Raw genomic sequence first — 17,500 nt, 5'->3', positions numbered from 1 at the left:
CAAGTGGTCAAGCAGAAGCTTGTGGATGGCTACCAAAAGCACCTTATTGCAGGTCAACTTGCCAAGGGACATGTAAGCAAATATGAACATTGCTGTATGTATACTTTTCACCCTCACATTTTCAGTAGAGCCATAATAAATTCATCAAAGAAGCAAACTTCATGAATGCAACAAGTATGTGCTGCAATCACTACATCACAAAAACATAATAATGATTGTAAAGTCCAGACATGATGTTCTTTACACGTGTACGTACACTTTTGACCACCACTGTGTCTACACATTTTAGGTCTAAAATAGATGATAATATGAAGTGAAAATCTTATATAGAAATATACAATATAAAGTGTCTAGAAATATTTCAGTAATAAATAAAGCAAAATATGTTCAAAAATCACTTTATATTCTTGACTGCTCGCTAGTGTTAGCATAACTGAGTTATTGTGCAGAAATAATGACAAAAGTAAAGTTGAAATAATACATCATGTTGGATATACAAAGCCTTTATTTATTCATGAAAAAGTATTATAATTAGTGATGTCCGATAATATCAGACAGCCGATATTATCAGCCGATAAATGCTTTAAAATGTAATATCGGATATTATCGGTATCGGTTTCAAAATTATCGGTATCGGTATCAAAAAGTCAAATATATGACTTTTTAAAAGGCCGCTGTGTACACGGACGTAGGGAGAAGTACAGAGCGCCAATAAACCTTAAAGGCACTGCCTTTGTGTGCCGGCCCAGTCACATAATGTCTACGGCTTTTCACACACACAAGTGAATGCAATGCATACTTGTCTAACAGCCATACAGGTCACACTGAGGGTGGTCATATAAACAAGTTTAACACTGTTACAAATATGCGCCACACTATGAACCCACACCAAACAAGAATGACAAACACATTTCGGGAGAACATCCGCACCGTAACACAACAGAACAAATACCCAGAATCCCTTGCAGCACTAACTCTATATGATCATGACATAAAGATGTCAAAGTACTAATATGATCATTACATAAAGATGTCAAACAAAGTACTAATATGATCATGACATAAAGATGTCAAAGTACTAATATGATCATGACATAAAGATGTCAAAGTACTAATATGATCATTACATAAAGATGTCAAACAAAGTACTAATATGATCATGACATAAAGATGTCAAAGTACTAATATGATCATTACATAAAGATGTCAAACAAAGTACTAATATGATCATGACATAAAGATGTCAAAGTACTAATATGATCATGACATAAAGATGTCAAAGTACTAATATGATCATGACATAAAGATGTCAAAGTACTAATATGATCATGACATAAAGATGTCAAAGTACTAATATGATCATGACATAAAGATGTCAAAGTACTAATATGATCATTACATAAAGATGTCAAAGTACTAATATGATCATTACATAAAGATGTCAAAGTACTAATATGATCATGACATAAAGATGTCAAAGTACTAATATGATCATTACATAAAGATGTCAAAGTACTAATATGATCATTACATAAAGATGTCAAAGTACTAATATGATCATGACATAAAGATGTCAAAGTACTAATATGATCATGACATAAAGATGTCAAAGTACTAATATGATCATGACATAAAGATGTCAAAGTACTAATATGATCATGACATAAAGATGTCAAAGTACTAATATGATCATGACATAAAGATGTCAAAGTACTAATATGATCATGACATAAAGATGTCAAACAAAGTACTAATATGATCATGACATAAAGATGTCAAAGTACTAATATGATCATGACATAAAGATGTCAAAGTACTAATATGTTGAAAGTCAAAGTGTTTCCTAAGAAGAATAGTGATAAACATGTTGGACCTTTTGTAAATATGATGTGAATCTTCATTTATTGATGTATTGATCATGTATTGACTTATTTGATTAGTCAGTGAGAAGAGGAAGTGAAGAAAGAAAGGAACAAGTGAAATAAGATCTGCTTCTTTCAGGAGGAAGTGGAAAGCATCAGCACCTGATCATGAGTGTCCAGAATCATGATGTCATCGGTCTCCAGGTCAATCTGGGTCAGGTCTCCAGGGACCTCCTCCACCTGAAGACCAGAGGTGTGTCACAAAGACGTCTCGGCCCCACAAAAGGCGTCCGTGTCTCACCGTCAGTCTGCCGCTGGCGTTGGAGCATCCAAAGAGTCGAGGAAGCCTCACGACGGCGGTCTGCAGGACCAGCGAGGTTTGGTAGGGCTTCTTCCCGCCCAGCGCCGACCACAAGCTTGCTGGCGGCCAGCAGAGAACAGGAAGTGAGAACAGGAAGTAGTCAGCGCCGTGGGATCAAAGCCGCACGTCAGGACTCACCGGGCTCTTTGGTCTCTGCCACCTCAGTGGGGGTGACGCCCAGCAGGCCCGCCACGTGTTTGGCGGCGACCATCTCCTCCGCCGTGGCTCCGCGGCCCTTCCACAGGAAGTTCCCGCTCGGGGACTTGAGCACAAAGATGTCGTTGGAGTTGAGCGCCGCAGCGTCCGCCACCACCTGTGACGGGAGAGCGGAGAGTCAGCTTTCTATTGCAGGCGCCACCTAGTGGACAGTCCACGTCCACGCAGACACAACCTCCACGGCCCGTGTGGCTTTGTTGCGGCTCTGGCGAATGTGGAAGAGTCGCGTGGCGGCCGGCGCCTTGTCGCCACCTTTGCGGGATGTGCCGCCCAGGTGGGCCACCAGGGGCTGGCCCTTGAACAGGCTCAGCAGGTGAGGAGGTTCTTGGCCTTGAGTCACACGGACCTGACAACAACCAACAATCAATCAATCAATCAATCAATGAAAGGAGTACATTTAGCTCAGTTGGACAACACAGATGATACATATGAACAATCACACACACACAACACAGATGATACATATGAACAATCACACACACACAACACAGATGATACATATGAACAATCACACACACACACAACACAGATGATACATATGAACAATCACACACACACACAACACAGATGATACATATGAACAATCACACACACACAACACAGATGATACATATGAACAATCACACACACACACAACACAGATGATACATATGAACAATCACACACACACACAACACAGATGATACATATGAACAATCACACACACACAACACAGATGATACATATGAACAATCACACACACACAACACAGATGATACATATGAACAATCACACACACACAACACAGATGATACATATGAACAATCACACACAACACAGATACATATGAACAATCACACACACACACAACACAGATGATACATATGAACAATCACACACACAACACAGATGATACATATGAACAATCACACACACACACAACACAGATGATACATATGAACAATCACACACACACAACACAGATGATACATATGAACAATCACACACACACAACACAGATGATACATATGAACAATCACACACACACACAACACAGATGATACATATGAACAATCACACACACACAACACAGATGATACATATGAACAATCACACACACACAACACAGATGATACATATGAACAATCACACACACACACAACACAGATGATACATATGAACAATCACACACACACACAACACAGATGATACATATGAACAATCACACACACACAACACAGATGATACATATGAACAATCACACACACACAACACAGATGATACATATGAACAATCACACACACACAACACAGATGATACATATGAACAATCACACACAACACAGATACATATGAACAATCACACACACACACAACACAGATGATACATATGAACAATCACACACACAACACAGATGATACATATGAACAATCACACACACACACAACACAGATGATACATATGAACAATCACACACACACAACACAGATGATACATATGAACAATCACACACACACAACACAGATGATACATATGAACAATCACACACACACACAACACAGATGATACATATGAACAATCACACACACACACAACACAGATGATACATATGAACAATCACACACACACAACACAGATGATACATATGAACAATCACACACAACACAGATACATATGAACAATCACACACACACACAACACAGATGATACATATGAACAATCACACACACAACACAGATGATACATATGAACAATCACACACACACACAACACAGATGATACATATGAACAATCACACACACACAACACAGATGATACATATGAACAATCACACACACACAACACAGATGATACATATGAACAATCACACACACACAACACAGATGATACATATGAACAATCACACACAACACAGATACATATGAACAATCACACACACACACAACACAGATGATACATATGAACAATCACACACACAACACAGATGATACATATGAACAATCACACACACACAACACAGATGATACATATGAACAATCACACACACACAACACAGATGATACATATGAACAATCACACACAACACAGATACATATGAACAATCACACACACACACAACACAGATGATACATATGAACAATCACACACAACACAGATGATACATATGAACAATCACACACACAACACAGATGATACATATGAACAATCACACACACACAACACAGATGATACATATGAACAATCACACACACACAACACAGATGATACATATGAACAATCACACACAACACAGATGATACATATGAACAATCACACACACAACACAGATGATACATATGAACAATCACACACACACAACACAGATGATACATATGAACAATCACACACACACAACACAGATGATACATATGAACAATCACACACACAACACAGATGATACATATGAACAATCACACACTTAACACAGATGATACATATGAACAATCACACACACAACACAGATGATACATATGAACAATCACACACTTAACACAGATGATACATATGAACAATGAATGAATGAATGAATGAAAGGAGTACATTTAGGTCAGTTGAACAGCACAGATGATACATATGAATGAATGAATGAATGAATGAATGAATGAAAGGAGTACATTTAAGTCAGTTGAACAACACAGATGATACATATGAACAATCACACACAACACAGATGATACATATGAACAATCACACACACACAACACAGATGATACATATGAACAATCACACACACAACACAGATGATACATATGAACAATCACACACACACAACACAGATGATACATATGAACAATCACACACACACACAACACAGATGATACATATGAACAATCACACACACACAACACAGATGATACATATGAACAATCACACACACAACACAGATGATACATATGAACAATCACACACACACAACACAGATGATACATATGAACAATCACACACACAACACAGATGATACATATGAACAATCACACACACAACACAGATGATACATATGAACAATCACACACACACAACACAGATGATACATATGAACAATCACACACACACACAACACAGATGATACATATGAACAATCACACACACAACACAGATGATACATATGAACAATCACACACACAACACAGATGATACATATGAACAATCACACACACACAACACAGATGATACATATGAACAATCACACACACACAACACAGATGATACATATGAACAATCACACACACACAACACAGATGATACATATGAACAATCATACACACACAACACAGATGATACATATGAACAATCACACACACACACAACACAGATGATACATATGAACAATCATACACACACAACACAGATGATACATATGAACAATCACACACATAGATGATACATATGAACAATCACACACACACACAACAAGAAAAAGGAATCTTGTACCTTCACTGAAAATGACATTAGAACATCAACGTTCAACAAATCAAAGGTAATTGTTGCTATATTTATAATTTTCCATTATTTCACATTTCAAGGCTTTCTTAAACTTAACAAAGAACTACATCACTGAGCATTTTCCACCATTTAACTCCTAAAACTGGAATACATTTGTATTTTATATTCCTTCTTACTTTACATATTTCAAAAATCAAGATACTTTTCTCCTCTTCATGTGAAGAACCTAAGAAGACAAGCTGCAAGGATGTCCTTCTTTACTCCTTTCATTCTTTTTAAAAACACAATATCGGAACATTTGAACACATTACAACTTATAAAGAATGGATTGTAGTAGCACGCTTTGTGTATTATTCTAATGACCCTTTTTTGAAGTTGAATTATTGGCTCTATGTTTGTTTTATAAACATTTCCCCAAACTTCAACACAATATGTTTAATATGGAAAAATAAAAGAATAATATATTAAGTTAAAGTAGCAATGATTGTCACACACACACACACACACACACACACACACACACTAGGTGTGGCAAAATTATTCTCTGCATTTGACCCATCACCCTTGTTCACCCCCTGGGAGGTGAGGAGAGCGGTGAGCAGCAGCGGTGGCCACGCCCAGGAATCATTTTGGTGATTTAACTCCCAAGCCTTGATGCTGAGTGGGGGTTAATGGCTCCCATTTTTATAGTCTTTGGTATGACTTGGTGGTTTGAACTCCCGACCTAGCCATCTCAGGGCGGACACTCTAACCACCAGGCCACTGAGCACGTGCAGACATGTCTTATTCAGCATGTGTCTTACTTTATAAAGAATAGCAATGGATTTGGATATTTCTCCCTTTATATAGTCAATATGTGGTTTGATCATTTATTATTCCCAAGAATGTAGGTTGATTGGCAACACTAGTGTGTGAATGTTGTCTATCTGTGTTGATGAGGTGGTGACTTGTCCAGGGTGTACCCCGCCTTCCGCCCGAATGCAGCTGAGATAGGCTCCAGCAACCCCCGCAATCCCGAAAGGGACAAGCAGTAGAAAATGGATGTATGGATAGTTTCATATACTCTATCAATTTCCACTTCATTTAATTTTAATTTTGCTTCACAATTTGTCCTAAACACCATAAATGTAGTTTTGTTATCATTTAATGATTACTTATTAATATTAAACCATTTTTTTAGCTGAAGGAACTTGACCTCTATTACACTTCCTTCAAGTCTTCTCCTCAACAATATCATCTGCAAACATTTGCATTTATGACATATCATTTCAATAAAGTATAAATAAGTTAGGTCTTGGAAGCCCACAAGTGACTCTTCTTCTTCATTTGCACATATTGAGATGTATTACTTCAAGAAGTACTTCAGCTGTCATGCCAGAGTGGTAGCATGTTTGCAGAAGTAAGGAATGAGCTTGACATAAGTCTGCATGTTGTACAAAGTGCCACTACTGATGCTAGTGAATGACTAGCTGATGTTTGTCAAGTCTATTTACAGATGACTACTGATGCTAGTGAATGACTAGCTGATGTTTGTCAAGTCTATTTACAGATGACTACTGATGCTAGTGAATGACTAGCTGATGTTTGTCAAGTCTATTTACAAATACTCTCTCAGGAATGTTTGCAAATTGAGCTAGTAGAGACCATATGTTTGTTATAAATGGGAATAACTTCAGCGATGTTCCTGTTGTCAGGAAAAGTAGCAGTTAATAAAGATTGAGCTAGCTTAGCGTGACCACCACAATGATTTGACTTACTTGAGTGGCCACGCCTCCCATGGAATCGTCCAGTTGAACCGCCAAGATGGCGGAGGCACCCAGCTCGTCCTTGCTGCACTTGTTTCCTTGCCTGGAGGGTGTAGAGGTGGTGTGTCAGTCAGAGGCCATCAGCCATGGAGCACAGACTACACTGACCAGATGTAGATGATGCGCTTCTCTCTGCCGTCCAGCTTGTAGGTGTACAGCAGCAGGTAGCAGTCGCCGCCGTAGAACTCTCCGTAGGTGGCAGGATCCACCGCCACCTTGTCTCCTCCTTCCACTCGCCAGATCTGGAGAGAAGACAGCAGCACAATTGTGAAGAGCACACCCACAGGAGGCAGGTGTGGCCAGACCACTGACTTGGACTTTGCCGGAGCCGTCGTCCACCATGCCGTGCTGGGCGGCCATCTTGGCGTTGCCGTGGAGACTGGAGGCGTCGAAGGGGATCTGCTTGACCACGGCGATCCTCCCGATGGTGTACTGCTTGCCAGGGCCGGTGGACTCGTCCTTGTCCAGCCAGTTCTCAAAGTACTCCTTGAAAAGGGTGGTCTCGGCCCCTTGGGGCAGAATCTGGACCTGAGCGTGTCAGAAGCCAAGAAGGAATGAAGACATGGACGCACGTCAAGACAAGACCATGGACACTTCTTTCAGGAGATTACCTGGCAGTGGGAGGAGTAATTCTTATCTTTGATGTACTTGTTGGCGATTTGTAAACCGTGAGAACGTTCGTCCTCGTTGGCCGCGCGTCCTGCAGGGTGGACACACCATTGACACATCATGGACACATCATGGACACACCATTGAAACATCATGGACACATCATGGACACACCATTGAAACATCATGGACACATCATGGACACACCATTGACACATCATGGACACATCATGGACACACCATTGAAACATCATGGACACATCATGGACACACCATTGAAACATCATGGACACACCATTGACACATCATGGACACACCATTGAAACATCATGGACACACCATGGACACACCATTGAAACATCATGGACACATCATGGACACACCATTGAAACATCATGGACACACCATTGAAACATCATGGACACACCATTGAAACATCATGGACACACCATTGAAACATCATGGACACACCATTGAAACATCATGGACACATCATTGAAACATCATGGACACACCATTGAAACATCATGGACACACCATTGACACACCATTGACACACCATGAACACATCATGGAAACACCATGGACACACCATCACTAATTTATCACCTATAGATCACCTACAGATGATCTATAGATCATCTATATATACCTTACAGATCACCTATGGATGATTTATAGATCATCTATACATCAACTATACACCACCTAAAAATAATCTATAGATCATCTACACATCACCTATACACCACCTACAGATGATCTATACATACCCTACAGATCACCTATACATCAACTATACACCACCTTTAGATCACCAATAGATGATCTATAGATCACCTATAGATCATCTGTACATCACCTATAGATCACCATAGGTCACCTATACATCACCAATAGATCACCTATATATCAATCAATCAATGTTTATTTATAAAGCCCTAAATCACAAGTGTCTCAAAGGGCTGCACAAGCCACAACGACCACCTATATATCACTATATATCACAATAGATCACCTATATATCACTATATATCACAATAGATCACCTATATATCACTATATATCATAATAGATCCCCTATATATGACTGTATATCACAATAAATCACCTATATATCACAATAGATCACCTATATATCACAATAGATCACCTGTATATCACTATATATCACAATAGATCACCTGTATATCACTATATATCACAATAGATCACCTATATATCACAATAGATCCCCTATATATCACAATAGATCCCCTATATATCACAATAGATCACCTGCTGTACATATAAGATATACAGTCTATATAACATATAGTTGAACCTAGTTATCTTACAGGTGTCTCATAGATGATCTATACATGTTACATCTAGTTTGAGCAATTGATAAGCCATAGTTGATATATAGCCTATAAATATAACCCGTCTATGTATGATATAGTTAAGGTAAATACAACAGAGACAATCTGCTAACTGAGGAGAAAGTATCACGCTAACCAGCTAACTACCTTTCCAGAAGAAGATCTTGTTGTCCTGGCCGTTGTCCAGCAGGTAACATTCCTTCTGGGACAACATGTCTTGCTTGAAGGGATTCTTGTCGGCCACCTTGCTCATCTTCACCTCCTCGCTGCCCGCGTTGGACACCTGCACACAAACCTCACCTGGCTCAGTCTTGTCCCATGTGCCCTGCTGAGAGTGTGTCGTACCATGTGCCCTGCTGAGAGTGTGTTGTACCATGTGCCCTGCTGAGAGTGTGTTGTACCATGTGCCCTGCTGAGAGTGTGTTGTACCATGTGCCCTGCTGAGAGTGTGTTGTACCATGTGCCCTGCTGAGAGTGTGTTGTACCATGTGCCCTGCTGAGAGTGTGTTGTACCATGTGCCCTGCTGAGAGTGTGTTGTATCATGTGCCCTGCTGAGAGTGTGTTGTACCATGTGCCCTGCTGAGAGTGTGTTGTACCATGTGCCCTGCTGAGAGTGTGTCGTACCATGTGCCCTGCTGAGAGTGTGTTGTACCATGTGCCCTGCTGAGAGTGTGTTGTATCATGTGCCCTGCTGAGAGTGTGTTGTACCATGTGCCCTGCTGAGAGTGTGTTGTACCATGTGCCCTGCTGAGAGTGTGTTGTACCATGTGCCCTGCTGAGAGTGTGTCGTACCATGTGCCCTGCTGAGAGTGTGTTGTACCATGTGCCCTGCTGAGAGTGTGTTGTATCATGTGCCCTGCTGAGAGTGTGTTGTACCATGTGCCCTGCTGAGAGTGTGTCGTACCATGTGCCCTGCTGAGAGTGTGTTGTACCATGTGCCCTGCTGAGAGTGTGTTGTATCATGTGCCCTGCTGAGAGTGTGTCGTACCATGTGCAGCGAGGCCGGGTGAGGGGCGTGCGCCGTCTTGTCACTACTTCCTGCCGGCAGCGGGGGCAGCGGTCCCAGCGCCTGAGAATGCCACACGGTCGCCACGACAACGGCGTTAAGTTGAGAGCATAAAATGACACACAGTGTGAACAAAGTCCTAGACTGTCACAGTAAACAAGATGGACATGGCATCTGTAAAGTCAGCACAGTCACAGGCTGGTTGTCAGTCTTTAATGTTATTCCTTCATGTTAAATATCACATTTAAAAAGTTTGATATGCTCCATCTATAAACAAAATATTACATTTAGGAATAATAATTCCTACTTCACAGAAAATCATTGAACAGCTGGACCCGGAACCACTTGCAATAAACAAATGAGTCATGCAGTGATTCTATAACTGCTATGCCTAAAAATCACTGCATGAAATATTCAAACACAGTGTTACTGTTCAAACTGTGTGTTTAAGAAAACAGGTACTTCAAGCAAAACTGAAGTCCAAAAACAAACTGGAAACTGAATTCAGCAGCATCAACAAGTCTTATCCCTACAGCTATAACCACCCTAAACAGCCTTATCCCTGCAGCTATAGCCGCCCTAAACAGCCTTATCCCTGCAGCTATAACCACCCTAAACAGCCTTATTCCTGCAGCTATAGCCATCCTAAACAGCCTTATCCCTACAGCTATAACCACCCTAAACAGCCTTATCCCTGCAGCTATAACCACCCTAAACAGCCTTATCCCTGCAGCTATAGCTGCCCTAAACAGCCTTATCCCTACAGCTATAACCACCCTAAACAGCCTTATCCCTGCAGCTATAGCCACCCTAAACAGCCTTATCCCTGCAGCTATAACCACCCTAAACAGCCTTATCCCTGCAGCTATAGCTGCCCTAAACAGCCTTATCCCTACAGCTATAACCACCCTAAACAGCCTTATCCCTGCAGCTATAGCCACCCTAAACAGCCTTATCCCTGCAGCTATAGCCGCCCTAAACAGCCTCAAACAGCCTATTCAACTCCTTACTGTCATCTAGTGGCTAAAGCGGGTAGTGCGCCTCCCAATTTGTCACGTTTCATGCGTCAGGTAAATTACGCCAAATGGGGCCATGTGAATTCCCTTCCTACTGTGTGAACAATAAACAAAGACTAAAAATCAGTTCAATCTAATATGTTCAATAGTCATGTGTTTATATCCTGTTCTTTAGACAGTATATAGTAAGGAAAAAAGTTCCGCTTCAATATAAATGTAAATAATACGGTGGTTTTAGAAATACAATCATAAATCTGTCACTAGTAGCTCTATGGGCTTCTGAATGGATGAGGCTGCGATGCAAAGTAAAACTATTACAGAGGACATGTGGATTAAAGTCAAATAGTAAGTATGAGGTCATTCACCACCTAGCTAGTGAAGTATAATCATGTTGTCAATGGCATTGAGACTTAATGCCCTGATCTTAATATTACACATGATGATGTCACCTGAAGGACAAGTTCCGGCTCAGAGCCCTCGTCGATCAGGTGCAGCGTGGCTCGGCCTCGACGCTCGTTGTCGCGAATGTCGCAGGCCACCTGCGTGGCCTTCAGGCGCTCGTAGTGGTTGCTCTCGCTTCCTGCCCAGTGGAAGATGTCCTGTCAATCACACCAGCGGGGGACACACAAAAGGTCAGCGGGGATCCAGAGAAAGTCCCCCCCCCCTCCTCACCTTGCCCAAGTCGATGATGAAACAGTCTCCTTTGTTGAAGCTCTTCCACGACAAGTCCATCTCTGTGGCGCGGATCTGGTGCCGACCTTTCACCTTCAGCAGACGCTTGACGTTGACGTCGTTTGTGAGGACCTGGTTGAAGCCTGATGCCACGCCCCCTTTCTGAAGCAGAGAGGAATTGATCTTGGTGATCATTAGGGCTGGAGAAATGATTAGGTGTGTGAACCATTTCATCCCATTCCCATTCCTGGGTGACCATTCTCACAATGTATTATTGGGTATAATAACTATAACAAAACTACTTCCTAACAGGTTCTAGGTAAGAAAAAAGCTCCTTCTAGTTGCATGAACATGGCCTCAAAAAGTCTTTTGAAAAATCGATACTAAAAAAAGGTTATAATTGATTTTTGAAAATCAATGAATGAGAATCGCAATTTGGATGTGAATGGATTTTTTTGTGCACACCTAGAAATTTACTAGGCATGTGAATCTTTGGACACATAACCATTCCATCCTATCCTGATTCCTCAGGTGACGATAACATTATTGTAAGGAAACTTTTTCAAAACAGATTACAGGTTAGAAACGCTTCTTCTGGTAGTACGGAGATGGACTAAACTCTTATTTCTTATATAAAAATTATATATATATACATATATATATATATATATATATATATATATATATATGTCTTAATAAGTATATATATATATATATATATATAAATATATATATATACACACATACATACAGTATATATACATATAAATATACATACAGTATATATACATACAGTATATATACATATATATATAAATATACACATATATACATACAGTATATATACATATACAGTATATATAAATACACACATATACATACAGTATATATACACACATATATATACATATACATACACACATATATACATATATATATGTATGTATACATACATATACACACACACATATTTATTTAATTTTTAAACAGATTTTTAAAAATCATGACTCGATTTAGAATCAGTATAAATAAGAATCACAATTCGGATGTGAATCTATTTTTTTGTGCACCCCTAAAGTGAATGCATTCATTGGAATGAATCAGCTGATTAATGTGTGCTAACTTACTTTTAAGTCATGCCAAATGTAACACCCTGTGACTTAACCCTGTGATTATTCTGCATACAATTCTTAACCCTTTGACAGCCTTGGTAATAATACTAATAATATATTCATCTTAGTGCTGTCAAATGATTAAAAAAAAAAAAAAAAATCAGATGAATCACACTTTTTGAATTTGGATTAATCGTGATTAATCACAGTAAACTTGTTTACATCATTTAAATTAACCTAAAAAAAAAGATCTGGATATTTTTACGCGATGCAATTTTATGTCAGAATGAACATTTTTTTGTGTTTTACTTGAGTGTACATCATTTATTGTTGAAAACCTGGTAACAGTTTGATCTAAAGTCTTGTGGTTTTTCTGAATCAAAATGAAGTGTATGCATTGACAACAACCCTCGCCGACTTGCAGGTAAAGGAGCCCAAAATAAATGACTGTAAATCAGGCCTGGGCAATTATTTTGACTCCCGGAGCCAAATTTAGAGAACAAAAGTGTCTGGGGGCCGGTTTATCTATTTTTAACAACACTAATACAAAACCTCACAATAATGTCTGATTGAATGCTAAATCGTTATGACAGACCGCCTTGAAAAACGGAATGGAATTTTACATTTTTTTTACTGAATGAGACACCCAGAAAATAAAGAATGTGGGATTTATAATATTAACTATGAACGATAAAACACTGAATATTGACAACAAAAGAATGTCACACCCTCTCTCCATCCACATATTTTACAATCAAGCGAAACGCAACAAAAATGCAACAATCACAGTGAAATATGAACGCAAAAAAACAAAAACCCCACCTACAATCTGATATATCACTAAGCTTTACAACTTTGTTGTCAAAATCTCCTTCCGCGTCTGTCCCTGACACCCACATTTCACTCTGTGGAAACACTGCTTGGTGCCTCGTCTGAGCTGCTGTGACTTACATTACCATAGTAACTCATTACATTACCATAGTAATTAATTAGATGACCATAGTAACTCATTAGATGACCATAGTAACTAATTAGATGACCATAGTAAGTAATTAGATGACCATAGTAACTAATTAGATGACCATAGTAAGTAATTAGATGACCATAGTAACTAATTAGATGACCATAGTAAGTAATTAGATGACCATAGTAACTAATTAGATGACCATAGTAAGTAATTAGATGACCATAGTAAGTAATTAGATGAGCATAGTAAGTAATTAGATGAGCATAGTAAGTAATTAGATGAGCATAGTAACTAGTATATGATGCAGATTGTAAAGACTTAGTATTGTAGAAGACTTCGGGTCATTATAAAAGATGAGTGCACATCATAATGGCAGCTACACTTTACATCTTAAACATCTCAACTAATTATTTGGGAATGTCCGGCGGGTCAGATTGAAAAGCTTAACGGGGACTTAATTTTCCCAGGTCTGCTGTAAAAAGTTGCGTGATTAATCTGCAACTATACATGATTAATGCGTTTTTTGTGATTAATCACATGAGTTAACTCCTCATTTTTGACAGGCCTAATTAATATTATTAGCCGTGGCGTCATAATGATATTTGGAGGCAAGATCTATGAGGGGTCACCTGGTACTTGATGCCCCTCTTGAAGTACCGCATGAAGTAAATGGACTCGTAGTTCTGGAACTCGGTGAACTGAATGGGGGCGCCGCCCAGGGCGCCGTCCAGCTGGGTCATGAAAATGGCGGCGGCCCCTTTCTCGTCCTGGGAGGTCTCTGAGCCTGCACAAAGACACGTCAAGTACAAGTGCGTCAAGGTGCGTGTGCCGCCAGGCGTCGCCCGTACCGATCCAGGTGTGGATGTAGTAAGACGGCCCCGTGGTGGTGTGGAGGACAATGTAGGAGTCTCCCGTGTAGAAGTTTCCATGGAGTTCGGGCGGGACGGGTTTCAGGTCCAGCTTCTCCACGCGCCACACCTGAAGGCCCGGCTTCTTCCCCGCCGCCTCAAACTCTTTGTGGGCTGCCATCTTCTTCAGATCCTGATGCAAAAACAAGTTAGTGTGCAGGTTTCTCGCCCAAAAGTTAGTGTGCAGGTTTCTCGCCCAAAAGTTAGTGTGCAGGTTTCTCGCCCAAAAGTTAGTGTGCAGGTTTCTCGCCCAAAAGTTAGTGTGCAGGTTTCTCGCCCAAAAGTTAGTGTGCAGGTTTCTCGCCCAAAAGAGGTTTTTGGAGATGTCCCCTTGGAAAAAGTAACTCCAAGTGTGGAAGAGAAAAGAATAAAAGAGAAGATCTGTTAAATAAGTCATGGCTCACCTGGGCGTGTCCCACCTGACTTGTTCCTAAGCTATTATTACAAAGGCTATTATGGGATGGCGCCTTTCTTCCTGCTTTGAGCTTAAGTTACATTCCCTGACACCTACCTTCTCAAATGCCAGGCAAATAGAAAAGAGTTGAGCAAAGACAGCGTGAAGGTGTTGAAAGAGTCTTAGCCAGGAAGAATGAAGCCCAGTTACCTGCAAGAAGTTGTCACACAGGAAGTGTCTTTGTGTCTGCCTGACGCACACCACTTATATAAGGTAGGGCAGCGGGAGGCGTGGCCTGGACCCCACCCTCCTTGCATGGACACGCCCCTTCCTGGTGCTGTTCATTCCAGAAGGACAAAGCTTGTTTGCGCTCTGAAAAAACAACAAAGGTGTGATTGACGTGCTGGCACTTTTTACTTCCCTTCTTTAGCGGCGTCCCTCAAGGCGCTCATCACGCACACACCTCAGGGTGTGTCATTGGTTGGATTGTGTTCATTACGGCGTTGTTGGCGGTCGGCGTGTGCAGACAGCAAAGCGATGTCGCCTCGCATCAACGTCGCTCCCATCGCGGCCAGCCGACTCAGCACATTTTTCCTGATTGTGAAGGGGGAACACAATGCGGCACACACGCACACACATGGCTGAGCACAAAGTCTTGTCCCAACTTGAGCGGACCAGAACAAACCCGTCTGTGTGTTGCAAAAGTGCAGAGGGCGTTTACTGCCACGACTTTCACAAGAATGCTGCTAAACCCACATGGAGGACTTCTGACTAATCATGGAGGAGTTCTCCAAGGTTATGTCCTGAGTCCACTGTGAAGATCGACCGATTACCCGCTTGGCCAATTATTGGCTTTTTTAAAATGATTCATTTTTAATAGTCTTACAACTACACGAGCAGATACAATAAATACCAGTGAAGTAGACAGAAATAATCTCTGGTCAAGCACCTTTTGCCTTGCTTGAAAAAAGTTTCCTTTTTTTTTTCCCACCACAACTCCCATTTTTTGCAAGGAAATCCAGTTTTTGTCCTTCTTGGTTCCGGTTTGTTTTCGTGACTGCAGTGATGGCATCCACTCAACAAGCCTCGTAGCTTCCGAGCCTCTCTTAAAGGAGAGCGGACAGTTTTGTGCTCTGTGATTTCATCGAATAACGCCTATGTGTCAAAGTCAAGGCTCGCCAATGAATATTTGATTAGTATTACGACCTGCTGCTGTTTTGCACGCACCAATACTCCATCAGTGTTGGCGCTAGGCCATCAAGTCATAACAATGGGGTCCCACAGCAGATTTTTGTAAGCGTTTTGAAAACAAATGATAAATGTATGCATGATCCTGTTATATCTCACATTCTATATGGTGTTTTGGAAAAAGGTTGTCATAAATGTTAGAAAAGAAAAGACATTTCTCTGCATATGTAAATGTATTCAGTTATAAACATTCATTCACTTTCTTCTTTCCTTCATGGATCTAAACTTTACTAGTTTTGTCTATATTTTTATTGTAATATTTTCACAATGTGTTTGTTCTATTTTTGGGCAAAGTAAGACAAAGAAAACAATCTGAAGTTGTCTTTATTTTGATGTTATTATGCCATGATTTTACCAGTTGGGAATAGATTTTCCTCCATGCGGCCACTGAGCTCAAATGTGTTAGACACTTCTGGAGAAATGTGACGGAGATGAAGACGACAGAAAAGATATCTTTGCCAAACGTCCAGACTTTGTGTACATTTTTTGGGACAAAAAAA

The 17,500-nt window shown here is 40.3% G+C and overlaps 1 protein-coding gene across 2 annotated transcripts in view; it reads right to left on the bottom strand.

Moving 5' to 3' along the window:
* The window catches only part of scinla (scinderin like a), a 19,182-nt gene that overhangs the window by 1,598 nt on the left and 84 nt on the right, over window positions 1-17,500 (bottom strand). The window contains exons 1-16 of one of the 2 annotated variants that reach the window (XM_061978493.2): window positions 16,216-17,500; window positions 15,963-16,124; window positions 15,299-15,491; window positions 15,080-15,234; window positions 12,372-12,533; window positions 12,149-12,298; window positions 10,666-10,746; window positions 9,824-9,959; window positions 8,318-8,406; window positions 8,019-8,234; window positions 7,815-7,948; window positions 7,659-7,749; window positions 2,615-2,785; window positions 2,362-2,536; window positions 2,164-2,282; window positions 2,025-2,102 (exon numbers count right to left, since the gene is read on the bottom strand). The exon at window positions 16,216-17,500 is cut by the window's right edge and continues 84 nt beyond it. In XM_061978493.2, the coding sequence (XP_061834477.1) occupies window positions 2,025-2,102; window positions 2,164-2,282; window positions 2,362-2,536; window positions 2,615-2,785; window positions 7,659-7,749; window positions 7,815-7,948; window positions 8,019-8,234; window positions 8,318-8,406; window positions 9,824-9,959; window positions 10,666-10,746; window positions 12,149-12,298; window positions 12,372-12,533; window positions 15,080-15,234; window positions 15,299-15,479 (1,938 nt within the window). In that variant the 5' untranslated portion in view covers window positions 15,480-15,491; window positions 15,963-16,124; window positions 16,216-17,500. Of the gene's footprint in view, window positions 1-2,024; window positions 2,103-2,163; window positions 2,283-2,361; window positions 2,537-2,614; window positions 2,786-7,658; window positions 7,750-7,814; window positions 7,949-8,018; window positions 8,235-8,317; window positions 8,407-9,823; window positions 9,960-10,665; window positions 10,747-12,148; window positions 12,299-12,371; window positions 12,534-15,079; window positions 15,235-15,298; window positions 15,492-15,762; window positions 15,922-15,962; window positions 16,125-16,215 lie in introns of those variants that run through there. The other variant, XM_061978494.1, reaches the window with a different exon arrangement.

Source organism: Nerophis lumbriciformis, linkage group LG18, assembly GCF_033978685.3.
Source record: "Nerophis lumbriciformis linkage group LG18, RoL_Nlum_v2.1, whole genome shotgun sequence".
NCBI lineage: Eukaryota > Metazoa > Chordata > Actinopteri > Syngnathiformes > Syngnathidae > Nerophis > Nerophis lumbriciformis.
The sequence above is the reverse complement of the archived record's forward strand: the minus strand, read 5'-3'. Positions and strand labels throughout refer to the sequence as shown.